Genomic DNA, 18,238 nt, shown 5'->3' on the forward strand with positions numbered 1-18,238 from the left:
GAATGTGTTCCTCCTTTCGCACACATCCCTATTTTCACACCTCCCATACAACTCATCATTCCAAGTCATGGAAAACACAGGTGTTTAACCAAACAACCTAAAATTATCAATTAAAATATATTAAATGTCAAAATTGTTTGTGTTACATAGATATATCAAAATGCGTTATGTTTGTTGCTCCAAAATGATCTTGGTTGAACTTTCAATAAATTTAGAAACTAAACTCACCACTTGCATAAATATCATAAATATCATATACATGGTCATTGTTCAAAAGAGTTCAAATAACCTTCAAGATTTCAACAAAACAATCAAAAATGTGTCTGCTACAAAACTAACTTTCCATATTTCTACCAACTTAACTTAAAATATCTGTAAAACAGGAGAAAAATAAAAATAAATAAATAAAGGAAAATAAAGGTGCAACATTCAAGAATAACATTTTAAATTTGTAGTCTAAAATAATGTGTCCCACTCTAAAATGGATGACAAATCAAGATCAACTAAAATGTAAAACTATGTGCTTCACTACAGTACATTAAGAAGCCAAAGAATTTTGTATACACAATGTGCTTACCATTTTACTTCTACAGAGAAGATGGCATAGCAATATAAGATAACACTACATCACTAACAATAATCACAAACAATTTTTCATCTTTATCATTCGAATAAATATCACTAAGCAAGATGATTAAAATACCTCTTATTTCATTTTAAACTTATACACCTACATTTTAACTATTTTCATTTTTTTTCTTTTCATTAAAATAAATCTGATATACTAATACACTATTTATCCAAAATTTATTTTTATTATTCTCTTATTTATGGAAATACTATTACAATATACCAACAAATGCTATTAAAAAAAAATCAAATAATACTCAATTTTAAATAGATCACACAAAAAATTAATACTCTACTAATAAATAATATTCATTAAAATCATTGATTTGAAAATTTACAAAATTTGATTATCTTATTACTAGCTATGATTACAAGTGAATTAACCTTACAACATAAAATACTGAAGTTGTAAATGTCATACGCTACCGAGAAAATGTCTATACATTTGTGCAATGGTCTTTTTCAAGCCCACGATTTTAAAAGCAGAGATCCGCGGAAGAAGTGTATAAAGGGGAATGTGTTCCATTTTTTGCACCCATCTCCACTAAAGCAAATATCCTATCCTTTGTGGAGGAAGTTTATAGAGGGGAATGTGTTCCATTTTATGCACACATCTCCACCACTGCACATTCGGCACAACACTTTATTCCAAGTTATTCCAAGTTACAGAAAATTCAAATTTGTATAACCAAATAATTTGGAATTATCAATTAAAATATATCAAATGTCAAAAAATGGAATTTGGAATCACTTATTACTAACCAAAATTGCATATGGATTAATATTAGAACATAAAATACTAAATCTACAAATGCCACATGCTACTATGCATCAACAAATGTTTATATATTTGTGCAATAATCTTTTCAAACCCATTATTGTAAAAGAAAATATCATGTGCAGAAGAAGTATATGAAGGAGGAATGTGTTCATCTTCCTCACAGATCCCCACTTCCCCACCTCCAACACAACGCTTCCTTCTAAGTTATAGAGAAATAATTCGTGTATAACCAAACAAATTAAAATCATCAATTGATGTATATTAAACGTCAAAATTGTTTGTTTCACACATATATATCTAAATACATCTTGTTTGTTGTTCCAAAATGAATCTTGCTTGAAGTTTGAATAAATTTAAAAAATAAAGTCACTACTTGCATAAATATCAGACCTATGGTCTCTGTTCAAAAGGGTTTACGTCAATATATAGGATACTAACAACATTATTATTTACTTTTCTCTATCGCTCTATGGAGGTGTGTATAGAGGTGTATGGATGGGGAACATGTTCCTTCTTCCACCTCCAACACCTCTCACAAAACACTTCATTACAAGTCATGGAAAACTCAAACAATCAAACTTAGAGTTGAATTCAAAATGATTTTCATTATTCAAATACAGGCCATTTCATATGAAACCTCCTCAAGACAAATATTCACAAAAAAAATATGGTTTAATTTTAGTAATAGATTTGAATATTTATACATTCAAAAAACCATTAAATCTTAAACTTATTTTTATATTAAAAAAACTATTATAAAAAACTATTTATACATTCAAAAATACATAATAAAACAACATGAAACCACAATATCATAATAAAATTATTTAAACATTCAAATATCCATTATAAAACAACTTGAAACAAAAATATCATAATAAATTATAAACAACATAAAACCAAAATTCACTAAAAATTATAATATAAATTATACGTTCTTAGATTATGTAATATTATTGGCTTCCCAAAAAGAGTTAGATATCATATCGGTGTATTGCCAAAAAAAGAGTTTGATGGGAAGTGTGGTGATAGGGAAGTGTTGATGTCTCATCCACATGTTCCTCATTCCGCACAAATCCCCACTTCCACACCTCCACACACATTCCCCTCTCTATACACTTCTTTATGGGGATTTCAAAATGCTAATGTCTAGACTACAACATACCCCCTTTGTTGGACACCAATGTGGACACAGGTTTGAAATTGAGCTCTCCAAGTGTAAGAATTGTGACGTTTCGAAGTGAGACCACCCCCAACTCAGATGGGTCTCATTGGTATTGGGCAAGAAGAGTAAGGGCCACAAACTTCCTTTTGCAGGAAGTGTTTTTTTAATGTGTGTGCAGAATATGTGTTGTACAGGAGGATGCGTATGTAGCGCAAGGAACACAAACTTTCTTCCGCAATGTTTCAAACACATCCCCCGTTCTGTGCTTTTCACACATTTCGTCTCAACACACTACTTTCACACATCACCATCCCACACAACACTACATATTAATAAATTAATAAGGGGTTTTGGCTTACTAAAGACATTGTGTAATGATTATTAGTTGTAAACAAATCAAGAAGGTGCTCAGGGCTACACAATCAATATCTGTTGCAACATATTGTGGAAATATAAGCATTTTTTAATAACGATAAAATGTGGATCACACCCTGCCTTAATTGCGTCAGCATACCAATAACTACCAAAAAAGACGGGGACTATGCTTCTATGCATCTATGGCTCTTATTTCATATGTTGCATCATTTACAACAATGCAAGATTACATATATGTGGTGTGAAAAATACGTTTCTACACATGCATTTGTCTATAAGTCATACACATTTATTTAAATGCTTGTAAACATTTGATATAAATGTATACATATATGTTGATAGCAATAACCAAAACATGTATTTATTTATAGGACATACACATTTATTTAAATGCTTGTAGACATTTGATATAAATGTATACATATAAACAATAACCAATATAACATTGATAAAATATATTTATATATTACCATAATAAGTGATGAGTTTTTAGTAAAAAATAAAAAAAGTAAATTTAAAATAATTAAAAACTATATATATAAAATTAATTTGAGCCTAGTCTAAGGCAATGTTAAATAGAAGAATAATGTTTATAAAGAAGAATAATGTTTATAGAGGATTTTTTTAGTTTTCCATCTATATAATGTTATCAAAATTACAAATTTTAACGTAATAAAATTGTGTCTTTTAACTCATAAACGAATTCACCTTTAATATTTTTAAATATTTCTAATGTAATTAAATAGTGAAATATATATTTAATATTTCTATTTCTATTTATTCAAAAAAATTATTAATTTTCCTTTTATTATTTTAAACCAATAAAAAAACCAATTAATAATACATTTAAACTATCTACCAAAAAAATCAACCGTCCCTAAATATTATATTGCTACCTTCAAATATTCTATTCAATAGTAACTTATAATGCTTCTAATAAATCATCTAGCTATGATCCCTATCAACATTTCATTAATGCACGAGTATATAACACTGATGAAATAACATATCAATTATATAAAATTGATGGCATGGTATCTAAATTTAATAAATTATCTAACTATGATCCCTATCAACATTTCATTAATGCACGAGTATATAACAGTGATGAAATAATATATCAATTATATAAAAATTTTGGCATGGTATCTAAATTTTATAATTAATTTTAAGGAAAATTATTGTAGTGCAGTGAGATTGAGAATAAGAAAACAGTTTTTTCAAAATTAAAAATAAAATTTCATAATTTTATACAAAAAAAAAATATATTATAAAAACAAATACAAAAAAAAATATATTATAAAAACAAAAACGATCTTTTATATATTTTATAATAGAAATAACCCAAAACATAATATAAGTAATTTAATATTATTAGAAGTACAAAATATAAAAATAAAAATAAAAACAAAATATTAAATTTTTTTAATTATAATATAATAATAAAATAAAAAAATATTTACAAATATTTATCTTATTTTAAAATATTTATAATTCTTTAAATCATCAAAATTAAAAATATATATAATAAAAATATTATTTTTAAAATATATATAATAAAAATATTTTTTTAATATTTAACTTAAAAAACAACGTAATAAATTCAAAGACATTTTTTTATTAAAATTTAACCTATCAAAATTATTCCTAATATATAACAACATTATGATAAATATAAGTATAATTTAATAATTATTATCATCATTTTTTAAGTGGGATTTGCCATCTCTATGAGAATATGAACATCGAGGATGAAAACCACTTCCTTTTAGAGTGTCCTGCATACAACCACATTAGATCTCAGTTCCATAATCTTTGTTGCAATATTGATAGACCAAAATTTGGCCTTAGTGGACATGAACCATCATCATCATTAAAACACATATCTAATAAACTAGTATTTAAAATAATAATTTAAAAAATGTAAATAAGTATATTGTTATTTTATATAATATATTAATAATTTTTTAATAATAATAATAATTTAATTTTAAAATTATGATCAAATTAAACATTAAATTGACAAAAACCCTTAACATAGTAATATTATAGCTAAAATCTCTATAAATATATATATATTCTATTTTTTTAAATTTAAATTTATAATTTCATAAAATGAAACACATAATATTCTTAATGAAAATACACTTTTAAAATTTAAAATAAATCAATTTGTTTATATGTAATTTTGTCTCCATAAAATTATTAGTTAAAATAAAGTTAAAAGTTGAAATCACTGCCAAAAAAACCATCTAACAAGTTGTTTGCAATATCCAAAGACAAAATCTCATGCTACCATACAATAAATTGGTGACAATGTCCCAAAACAAAATCTCATCCTAACATACTAAGATGATATTTTTCTCATGGCTAGTGTTTAACAACAAGAACATGACATGGGACAACTTGAAGAAACGAGTCTGGCATGGCCCAAGCAGGTGTTCTATGTGTGAATCAGAAGAAGAGTCAAATCTCCACATGTTCTTCCAATGCAAATGCTCTCAACAAATCTCGTATGAATTGGCCATTAATTTTGGTTTTCCTCATGTTGTTTTTGTTTCTATCCATGCAGCTTTCAAATGGTGGTGCAGTCAAGGTGAGCCAAGGCATTTTCTCATCATTATTATGTTATGGTGCGCATAGAAATGGAGGAATCACAAAATCTTCCGAGGCTCCAAAGGTCCCTATAGATCCATTTTGCACAGCATCTCTGCTATTTTCGACTCTTCTCCAACACGGCTGCCCAATTAGCTTGGGACAGCTACATGACTATGGCTATTTTGTTTCTGGAATCATTGGTAGATGTGGTATTCTGGCTGCTCTTGGAAAATGATTATCCCGGTTATATTTTTTGTGCATCTTTTCCATATCCCTAAACCTGCTGTAAATGTGTTTGTATATGTCTTATGCTCTTGCTTCTCCATGATGTAGGTATCTGTTCTTCCGTATTTGTGACTTATTCGGACATCTGTTTTCTGCTATGTCTCATATGTCCTGTATCGTGGCTTCTCTTGCCATTTTTTGTATCCTATGTCGGGTTTTATATTGCCTTAATATAATACATGATTGTTTTTTTCTCTGAACCCCTACTAGTTTTCAGCGATAGTGGGAAAGGATATGAAACCCCTACTAGTTTTCAGCGATAGTGGGACACATGCAAGCGGGATGGATGCACTGTATTTCAATTTTGGATGGACCAGTTGGTGTGCACAAAGATTTTAAATCGCTCAACCGCATGGAAATAAGAATGCTGCAATGATAAATGATTTGAGGATCGACGATGCAGTGCGAAAATCCACCACATGTATCTCCACTCATAAATGATTAGACAATTGACGGCGCAGTCATAAAATTCACATGATGTATCTACACTGAATGGCATTGCCACATGGTTTTATTATTGGAGCAGGGTGACCCATATTTTCCAAGTGCAGAGAATGTCTAAATATAATCCAGGAATAGCAAACAATGTCTTTAATAAATTAAATAACTTATTCTCAGCTTTCTGTAATGGAAACTTTTGCAACATTATTAACATTTCGTGATTAGTTTATTCTCTTAAATCTCTTTTTAATATAAGATTTGAAAGATATTTTTTTTGATGGTGAGGAATGGATAATTGAGTTAGTGTCGTATTTGTGTGATATTTTTGGAAATTATTATTGGTTTTTTTTTAAATTAATTATGAAAAATTAGATTTTAAATTTTTTACTTTACACGCTTTCACATCACATCACTTCCATTACCAATTATTTTTCTATATAAAATAAAAATAAATCACTTTAAATAAATAATATGAAAATTGATTAATATTAAAATCCAACGTCTCATCTTATACCTTTACTGACCTATAAAGGTAAATAGTTTAGAGGACCATTAAATTAAATTAAATTAAATTAATTAATTATATATGTACGATTTTAGCTGTGTATATGTTCATTCTGTGTTGCATGCGCAATCCTGATTTTTGGAGGGTTGTGTCCTGATTTTCTTGCGCGAATAGTGTTTGAGATTGATAAGTCCATCTCACTATTCCAAACTTTGTAATAAAATTAATACTTCAAAAGCACTTTATTCTTTTATTTAGTAATTTTTTCTTCAAAGAACCAATTTTCAAAGTAAATGGTGTACTCTGAGTTTATAAAAGAACGTGTGTACGTGGACGTAGTCAGTAAGCATTTCGTTACCACCAACAATCCTGTGGTCGCGACTTAACTGAAATGTGGCAATTGGAATATAAATATTTTTTTATGATTTGCTTTCTTTTTAAGGGTGGTGATGATGACAATAACTACTGTGATGATGGTGGTGGTCTGAAATGATATTCATGATAATGATATGAATCAATTGAATATGATGATGGTTTGAAAATGATACTATTGATTTTGATGCCTTCTAAGGATTCTAAGATGATCATCCGTTTAAGATTAGTATCCATTGAAAATGATGATGGTTTGAAAATGATACTATTGATTTTGATGCCTTCTAAGGATTCTAAGATGATCATCCGTTTAAGATTAGTATTGGGATATTTTGTTATTGGAATGTAATTTTCAAAGTGTATTTAAGATGATATATATTTTTTTAACTCGGGAATTGTTTTATTAAGTAATAGTAGTGAGACAAGGAATTACGTTACAATTTGTTGGCGTTTTTGGAAAAGAAACATGGGTTACCGAGGATATAACTTATAACAAGGTCGCATAGCTAGCGTTGTCTGTAACTTTGTTTAATAAAATATTTTAATGTCATGATGTGTTGTATATACTCCAAACAATAATAAAATTGTAAAATGAATTATATGAATATTTGTTTAACCTTTTTTCTATTAATTCTTTTAATATAATTAAACATTTTTTTGATAGATAAAAGTTATATATATATATATATATATATATATATATATATATAATTGATATTGAAGAGAATGAGAACAAGTTAATAATTATTTATTTAATATTGAATGATGGCAATTTTTGTATATAATGTTTATATTAATACAACTTGAGTGGGCCTAATGGTTAAGAGCATGTGTTTCCTCCTAAGAGGTCACAGATTCAAAACTAGAGGGGGTTAGAGTATGTATGCCTTAGTAGACTTAGCAGTCAAATCACTGCGGGGAGGTGGGTCCCTTGTCCCACAAACAAGGGGGTCTCATACACCAATTTGGTGTCTGGCTTGGCTGTGACCTTAAAAATGGATATTATTAGTACACATGTCATGTCATTAGAGTACAATTAATATATCATGGTATTTTTCAAATTATTTATATTTATTGTACATAGTAATTAGTGATATTGTACATAGTAATTAATAATAGAGTACACAAAAGTCAATTTTGGTATCTGTGGTAGAATTTTTCTGTGGTTCCAGATTTGTTGTGGTTTTAGATCTGCGGTAGAATGGTTTGCATTTGCTGTGAGTTTCGACTTTGCGGGCGAAGCTTCTTCATCTTTGCGGCCTCCAGCGTTATATCTTTGCGGAGTCCAACAACTTAAATTTGATATCTTTGCGGTGGAAATAAAATAGCTCTGCGGTGGTTCATATTTGATCTTAGTGGTGGAAATAATATACATCTGCAGTGTTTTGTATCTGATATGTCCGGTGTTCGGTGGTGCGTGTATCTTATCTCTCCGGTGGTTCAAGTCTGTCGTGCCAATTCCACAAACATTCAAGGTGTATCAGTTGTATAATTCAGAATTCCAGATCTGCGGCTCTTGTGAAAGAATTCCAGATCTGTGGCTCTTCTTCGATTGGGCCTTTTCCTGGCAGCCATTGCTAGAATACGGCAAAACGAAAATCCGTTCAACTGCACGTGATTGAGAAGAAACCTTGCTGGTTGTTAGATCTTGTGGCTGTCGTAGATCTACGGCTCATAACCAAGTCGTGATATAGATCTGCGGCTCTTCACTTCTCTTCTCATTGATTGGGCCTTCTACGGTTTATAGATCTACGACTCTTCTTTATAGATATGCGGCTTTTCACTTCTCTTCGGCAATCTTCTGTGGCTTTCTCTTCGGAAATCTTTTATACTCAGCAGGAGAGCATTCTCTAAATGGCTCCCAGCTTCACGAAAATAGTTATTGGCTCAGTTCGTCTGCCTCTAGGGGGCAAGCTCCTGCCCATATCGTCAGTGAAGCTCTAGCTCCCACTGTCTAGGTGGTCCAGGCCTCACTCGATGACGCTTTGAAGTTCTCTGAAAGTGCCATAATCTGCTGATTCAATGGTTTTTTGCCGCGACTGATAGCTCTCCACAGTTGGATCTCGGAGGTATGGAAGCCTCTAATTCCTGATGCAATTAATATCTACCCCTGTGCTAGGGGTTTCTTTATAGTAGATTTTGAAAACCCTGGAAGCAGACAATGTATTTTAGATTCCAGCCCTTGGTTTTGGGAAAAATCAGGCCTATTCATGAGGCCATGGAACCCATCATTCGATCCCTCAACAACAGTCATAACCTCAGCACCAGTTTGGGTGAGAATGCCAAACCTACTCTTGCATCTCTGGAATTTCTCTTCGCTAAAAGCTATTGGAAATGCAATTGGGAAATTTTACTGCAGGTGCCCAGAAACAAAGGAATATGCCAGAACCACCTATGCACGCATCTGTGTGGAAATGGACTTCAGCACTGGATTCCCAGCTGAATACACCTAACAAGTAAAGACTATGTGTGGAACCAGAAACTCGATTATGAAAGTGTCCTCTTCATATGTCAATCTTGCTTTGAGACAGGCCACCTAGCCAAAAATTGCCCAAAAGCCTCCCAGAAAAATTCTGCTAGAAAAAATCACCACAGATCTACATGGTGGGAAGGAGCACAAAAAGAACACTACACTATCATCAAAGAAGAATACTCTCGAGAAAACTCTGAATCACAAGAAATCGGGCAAGAAAGAAACAACTCTCGAGACAAGCAGGGGGAAAGCCCCGCCCAAAAACAAAAGAGTGAACTCGAAAACCCCTCAAGCATCAACAGTTATGAGGATTCGAATACCGCACAAAATAAATCTTCATTTAACAGCAAAGCAGATCTCCTAGACCAAACTTCTTCTCCGACAATCTTCAAAAGGACGAACACAATAGATTGCGAAGCTAAGACACCAATGTCCCAAGAACTAGAAAAGATGAAGGAGATGCAAGATAAAGAAAGTTGGAAGACTATAGAGAAAAAAAAAAAAGCTATAGCACCAATCTCGCCAAGAAAGACGAGGAGCCAAACAATTAGAAACTAAGAAAATTATAGGTCCAATAGACCAATTTGGTCTCAGTGGATGTTAACCACCATCATCATCATCAAAAGACGAGACATTTCAACCAATCATATTTGAGATAAATAAGAATAAATTTTATTTAAAAATAATAAATTTAATTTCATAATGTTAAATTTTAAATATATTTTAAACTTTTTTAGTCAAAGCAAAACTAATAGCAACTCAATAAAAAACTGAATACTAGCAACAAATATAATAATAAGAAAAAAAAAGTTAAAATGAAAAAACTTGCCCCATATATATTTTTTAAACTTCATAATTGTTTTATTAAGTAATATAAAATTTATAAAAAATCATTTTTATTTTAAAAATATAATTTTCTATTTACATTAATCAAAATTTTACATTAAAATATCAAAAATATTTAATATTAATATTGCTAACATATTTAACAAACCAAACATTCAGATACATATAAAATCAATTTATCTTTTCTAAATATTTTCTCTTTAAATTAATAATAATAAAAAATAATTTAACGATTATTTAAAAAAAAAAAAATTAATTTTTTTAACATTTAATTTATCCAATAATAATATCTATACTATTATTATTATTATATAATATAAATTAATTATATAATAATAATAATAATTATACTTTATTAATATTAAAAATTAAAATATTTAAAATGAGAATCACACTCATTCTCTACAATTCCTTATATGAGTTAACAGGGCTTTTTTATATATAAATAAAATGCATATTATTTACTTTTTTATAACTAAACACTATGGCAAACAATGTTTAAAAGGAAACTCTCAAACTGCCCGCCGAGACTTTTGTAATCGCATACTTCATTCACAGGGTGGAGCATCTTTTTTTCTAACTTATCTCTGGTACAACTAGTGACTCACAGCATAGGAATGCTACATGTTATTCTTTCAAATCCATTTCTACAGTTTATAAAGATATCAGATATATCAAAACATATATTTTTATCAGGTATAAAACATGTATTTTATCCAACATCTTAGAAACTGGAAAATGTATATTACTATTATGTATATAAAAGTTTTTTTCTATTTTAAAATTATTATTTTTATTAATTATAAAAAAAATATGAAAACCCATATCAAAGCAACCATAAATAATACAATTTAATTTAGATAAATAAAAATTAAATAAAAAATAATATGATATTAAATAAATTGAAAAACAAAGAGAATAATTATTTTTATCGTAATTATCTCTAAATATTACAAAAAATATTCTATGAATATATGAAAATTAAATACATTTTATCGTCTAATAATTATTGATAATTAAATTAAATTTTTAAATATAGATTTTAAAATATATACACCTATCAATTTAATAAATCTTTTGTATAAATATCAATTTTGTTATTTATTTATATTTTAATAGTTACAATATCCTAATACCAAATGCTTTTAAGTTTATATAAATACTAATTCTTATATATATATATATATATATTTCTTGTTGCACCTGAGTGCACCGGTCACGTGGCGAGGGTTGTTGGCTTTCTTGCACCCCACCCGCGATCGATTCTCTTCCCTGTGGCGCTGCGCGGCTATCATCAGGCAGTTATATATGGATGTGATGTGATTGATGTGACAGATGACATTTGTAAATATGTCAAAAAAATGGGCCTAATATAAAAGCTTCTTCAGGGGACTAGCCCCCTCTTTTTGGCCCCTGAGTGCACTGGTCACGCGGCGAGGGTTGCCGGCTTTTTCGCACCCCGCCCGCGATCGATTCTCTTCCCTGTGGCGTTGCGCGACTATCATCGGGGAGTTATATATCGACGTGATGTGATTGATGACATTTGTAAATATGTAAAAAAAAATGAGCCTAATATAAAAGCTTCTTCAGGGGACTATCCCCATTTTAATATATATATATATATATATTTCTTGTAAATTTAGTAATTATTTTATTTTTTCTAAAATAAAATGATATCTTTATTATTATTATTTGTCATATATGATTTAATATACTAATTTATAATTAATTAAAAATTTGATTAATATTTTATTTATAAATAATACATTATATCAAAATAATAATATAAAATACTTTCAAATTATTTTCTATTAAAAATTTAATCAAAATCATATTTATAAATCTAAATACTTGATTAACCCTCCCAAAATAACATGTATTACATTTATATTACTTTTTAATTATATTTAAGAAAATAATAATACATTAAAAAAAACTATTGATACAAACACACAGATTATAAAAATAGCATATTTAACAAATTAAATACAATTTTATAATTTTATAACTATTTAAATTTAAAAATTATAACTATAATATTAAAATTAAATTTAACAAATTCATGTTATATTTATTTAAAAAAAATTATAATCTCATAATATTAAAATGTTTATTTTTCAAAAGTTTTAATTTGTACAAAGAAAATTCTACTGTTCATATTAAGATCTAGGTGAGAGTCCTAATAATTTTGATGAATAGATACTCTCTCATATTATGGTTATTTAACCATAACTAATAATGAAAGAATCTCGATTAAAATTGTAACTTTATATTCGTTGATGTTATTAATTAAATATTTTTAGTCATAATTATTTATTAAAATTGATAATAGTTTTTTAAAAAAGTATCTTTTGTTTTACCAATTTTTTTGATAATAGTTTTTCTCTAAAAGTTTAAGTAATCATTGAAGACAGAAGCTTATTCTACAACCTAGTATGAGGGGATGTGTAAGTTTCATTTTACAACTTAGTATGAGGGGATGTGTAAGTTTGTCCATAGTCCATGCCCCTTTAAAATAAAAATAAAAAAATAAAAATTATGTTCTAAATAGAAAATAGAAGCCAACATGAGGGGATGTATAAGTTTGTCCATCAGTTTGTGCTCTTTAAAATAAAAATTATGTTTAAATAGAAAAATAATGTTCGCTATAATTTAAAAAAAAAATGAATATGTTCTAAAGTAATTAGAAGTAAAAAAAAAAATGTGAATAGAATGTGTAAAACTTATACTTTTCAAAAACATTTTAACAAGATATTTAAAAAATTATTTGAAGATCTATGTTAACTAATTATGTCGATATCAACTTCATATATATATATATATATATATATATATATATAAGTTTTTATGGTTAAAATTTGTATTTGGTCTTATATATACTCTATTTAACATTCAAAAATACAATTTAAATAATACATTATATTTTGCACTCTAAAAAAGTTTGCATGTAAAGAAATTTGATCTCTCTCGACTCATGTTAAATCCGTACTCATAACAACTCAAACCAACTAACTCATTAATCATATCTTTTTATTAACACATTAACATTTGTTCCAATAACTATAAATTCCTAACTCATAAAATTTTAATGGTTAACTTACTCATCAAAACATATTAACTATTAATTCATTAATCTATTAATCATTAATTCACTAACAAACCATATATCTACATATTTAACTTATTTAAATAATATCTACTCCATATATTAACTTCTAAAATTATATTATAGATTAATTTACTAATTTATTATTCACTAATTCATTAGTGTGAATACTTTTTCTAAACCATTAATACATTAAAACCCACTAATTGTACAATAAAATTACAAACTTTTTAGTCATAATAATCAAAACTCATGTCCCCACAAATCATCTCTTTAATATACAAAATATTAGACTTCACTCTAACTTAACAATGAACAACTTTTAATATTATTTCAATTTCATGTATCTAATTTTAAATATATATATTTTCCAAGCTCTTAACAGTGGAACCATTTAAAACTTTGCTCATAATGAGACCATTATGTTGTCACTTCATAAATATAATATATAATTACTCATGACAAAACAAAACATACATAAATTAAATCCATCTTAAAGTACCTCGCATCATATAATTTGATTCGGTTTGTCACACTTCCATTATCTTATAATGGAGGGTATTATTTCTTATTATTATTACAAGCAATTAGAGAATGGGATATAATGGAGGGTATTATTTCTTATTATTATTATTACAGGCAATTAGAGAATGGGATATGAATATATTTTTGAAAATAATAAGAAAAGTAACATTAAAACGCTGGGAGTGTACATTTAGTTAAATATATTGGCCCCACTACTAATGAAGTTGAAACTGAAAAGTCATGAAGATGAGCACAATTCACACCTTCCTGAAAGAGTTTTTCCATAAAAGCATTGAGATGAGACTGAAAAGTCTGAAGAAAGGAGGTGGATTTAGTCCTTACCATCATTAACATTAACACAATTTTTTTAAAAGGGGTGTGAAATTTTAGAAAAAGTTTGTTTCATGTTTAATTCATGGAGTGGTATATATATTAGATATTTACAATATAATTAGATCATAAGATTGGAACTTTGATGGGAAATTATCATTAAATTCTCCCCACCACCAGAAATATTTTCTTTCCCTAATATTAAGATAATTCACACTAACATTAACACAATTCACACCTTCCTCAATGAGTTATTCTTAATAGAAATCTTTCCCTGATATTAAGATAATTCACACTAACATTAACACAATTCACACCTTCCTCAATGAGTTATTCTTAATAGAAATGGAAATATAGTTTGTGATACAATTATATAAAATACATGTATTAAAAATATGCATTTACATAAATACATGGTTGATGGGCATGAGATTGAAATTGGATTGTGAAGAAATTATGTGGATTTCATATTTATCGTCATTAACATACTGTATAATAAAGCAAGATGGCAATAATAAATGGAAAAAGTTACTGTAAAAAAAGACTGATACAAAAATTATAAAGATAATAATATTACATTGATTTATAAAATCCATTATTGTAGCTAGCCTGCAAGAAGAGGCTGTGGAACAGCACTCAGATAGCTTTCAATTTTGCTGATAATTTTCCAGTCGAATACAGTAAAAAATGCAAAGAAGGCACAGGTGAACATTGCTTTGTTAGGATTTTGGACCTTTTCTGAATCAATTCACAGTTTGAAAATTCGAGAAGAAAATCGATTCAAAATCTTAAAATTAGTGAAACTTTACCTTTCATATTGGGTTGAATTCAGACATCATTCACTGAGAATTCACTGAAAATGAAGCCTTTTGAGTCCCTCTTATCCACCGCCAGGAAGAGCAAGGTTGTCTTTTCTGATTTGCCACCAGTAGAAGATTTGCCCTGTAGTAATGGCTGCCTGAGTCAGTACACCTGAGACCATTGGACTGGTCATGCCAGGAAATACTATTTTGGGAAATTAAATTTGAAATAAAGTCTGCATCTCTTTTCATCAGAATCTCCTGTTCAAAGGGTTTTTAATGCAGAATGCCATGGCTATCAACCACTGTCTTGCCACAGGAACTGTGGTGGAATTCTCAGCTGGGATGCATATATAGCGCTGCTCTGCCTTGTGTTTATTCAAAGGAAGGATCCATCTGCTGAAACTGATCGTCCTGAAACCCATTTGGGACAATGGAGGAGACGACTGATAATAATTGGGAATTATGAGTTGCTGGGATTTATTGCAGAGAAGGAGAATGAGCGCGTAAAGAGTGGAATTGAGTAAGCGGCCAAGGGAGCTCTGATGGGAGTAAGCGGTGGAGTTAAGGGCGGGCTACCAGAGGAAGACATGTTGCTGCAATTATTTCCCAGAAGATGAGAAGGGGACGAAACAGGCGTGCCAAATTCTGTACTCCTCCTGGATGAAAATCTATCAGCCTCGGCGTCGTAGAATACGCAGGGCCCTTCTGAATCATTTGACATACTGCGCAAGTCTTCATATTCATTTCTTGAATGTGAATCTGCCAGATCGCAATTTTGCCATGGCGAGGCCGAGCACGAAGAAGGAAACGATGAAGAAACAGATCTGCGAGGCGGGGAAGAAGAAGAAGAGGAAGGGTAACTGCCTGGGTACAATGAATACCGCGGGTTTGCAGGGGAAGAAGAAGAATACTCAGAAGTAAAAGACCGAAACGATGAACTTCTTTGAAATGGCGAATCAGAGTAGATTATCGGCTGAGGGGATGGGGAACGAGACTTCCAATGATAACAGGGTTCTTGATACTTCACTCTCTGTTGCCTCTGCTGATGTTGCTTTAACATCCCAATAGAATACCCATAGTCCCATTGTTGTTTCTGGTGCTGAAAATTCTTCAGCTTTGCTTCTTGCTCTGGAGTACTGGCAAAGGCGTTTTTATTATGAAAATCCACTGGTTCTTCAAACTCCATTTCTTCCTTTGTTTCTTCATCGATTGTAAACAGCAGCCTCGGCCCACCCAGCACGCCCTGCATGTACAGGCCACTGTTGCAGGTGCTGCTGCCGCCAATTGGAAGCAGCTTTGCTAAATAATGAGGATCCGATGAATGATCTCCAGCACCCACCAATCCAACTTCTCGGGAAAAGCTGAAATTTGCTGATCTGTCTGCAGCAGCAGAAAAGATTTCAGTAGCTGGGATGCCACTGATCCTCCTCCAAGACCTCCGCCTCTTCCAGTAGAAAACATAGCAGAGTTCAGCCAGTAAAAGCAACACAAATCCGCCAAACACAATACACATTCCTATGGCTAATCCTCCTACCGCTGCCATGCTTCCTGCGAACCTAACCCTCAGAGGGTTTAGAGGGTTTACTTAACAAATTCTTCCCCTTCTTGGAAATCAGCACATTTATTGACCCGACCATGATAATATTACAGTGCTGTTGAAAAACTCAGCGCACGCCAGATGTAGTACTAAATATAGTACAACCATGGCTGCTCTGCTGCCTGCAATTACAGAGAGCTGCCATGACCAGACTGGCAACAACATATTACAGATCTCAATCTTCAGAATACAAAATTCATACCTGATCTGTGCAGCAGGAACGAATTACTCAGGCCCCATCCTGTGAGACACACCACATGTAAAAATGTTAGCTGTGCCGTTTCGATCTTTAAAGGAAAATTGAAATCATGCAGCCTCATCAATTGAATTCGATATAATTTTGGGGGCGACTGTTTATCTACAGCGGCTCTTAATTGTCTTTTCCTTAATTTACGGGGCGGTGACGTCTCGAGGTGTAGGATTTTGCAAATATTCTTCCCTGGGACGGACCACTAGTTTGAATCCTCTGCTCCATACACTGCGTACGAAAAGCTTTGAAAGAACGTTGCAAATCCAAATAACCACAATTTACAAGTATCGATGCATATTTGGATTCAAGTGTCCACATATACGGTTCTGGGCATCCCACTATCAGGCGGCAACCAATATTTAACCAGCTATAGGTTTATTAATCCCGTCACGTTATTTACGGTTAAAAATTTAAACAAGTACTAAATCTAATCTATGGTTGTTGGAAAGTTCTACATGTATTGGTAGAATCAACATCAATTCCAAGTAGGAGGATGGCAAGTTTTCGGTCAAATTCTAGTAAAAGCTTTTCCAATTCCTAGGTTTATCTCTGATCTTCAGTTATATTGGAGGTGAGTTTAGTTTCATGGCTCTTTTTGTCGAGGGATTCTCTTTTCTTTCTATATTATGAAGTTTTAAGTTTTTTTTTTGGAGAAACATGTCAAGAGTTTCCATTGTGCCTAGAGTAGAGTTGGTTTGGTTTTGTTTTTGTTTCAAGAGACTCTTCTCAACTTTTTAGTTTGTGGTTTCCTTGGAGAATCATGTCAAGAGTTCCCATTGTCCCTAAAGTAGAGTAGGTTTAGTTTTGCTTTTGTTTCAACAGGTTTTTGTTCAATTTTGCTTTTGTTTCAATAGGTTCTTCTCAACTAGTTTGGGTCGTGTTGGTCGCCCTCGCTCTCTAGTCCTCTCTCCATTCTCTTTTTACCATTATTCATGTCCAACAGTTATGTAGTCAAATTCAGTTACTACTCTAATCTATTTTTTGGCATAGTGAATTTGATTTATTTCCTTCTTAAAATGCTTTGCCTAGCTCATTCATGTGGTTGAAAGGGGAGAAGGAACTCTCATCATGCTTCCATCTCTTGAACCCAATTCTTTGTAGTGTATACAATTGTTATTTATAATGTACAATCTACCACTCCAAAATTCAAAAAGAA

The 18,238-nt window shown here is 30.5% G+C and overlaps 1 protein-coding gene across 1 annotated transcript; it reads right to left on the reverse strand.

Moving 5' to 3' along the window:
- Positions 1-14,977: 14,977 nt before the first annotated feature.
- On the reverse strand, positions 14,978-17,358 carry LOC149154426 (uncharacterized). Its single transcript, XM_089440870.1, has 2 exons — positions 17,035-17,358; positions 14,978-16,954 (listed from the first exon to the last, which is right to left on the reverse strand). The coding sequence occupies exon 2, from the start codon at positions 16,776-16,778 to the stop codon at positions 15,696-15,698; it is 1,083 nt and encodes a 360-aa protein (XP_089296996.1). The 5' UTR covers positions 16,779-16,954; positions 17,035-17,358; the 3' UTR covers positions 14,978-15,695.
- Between the last annotated feature and the right edge of the window lie 880 nt (positions 17,359-18,238).

This window comes from Pinus tabuliformis, chromosome 9, assembly GCF_031772625.1.
Source record: "Pinus tabuliformis cultivar Carrire ecotype Pingquan chromosome 9, CPIR1, whole genome shotgun sequence".
Classification (NCBI taxonomy): domain Eukaryota; kingdom Viridiplantae; phylum Streptophyta; class Pinopsida; order Pinales; family Pinaceae; genus Pinus; species Pinus tabuliformis.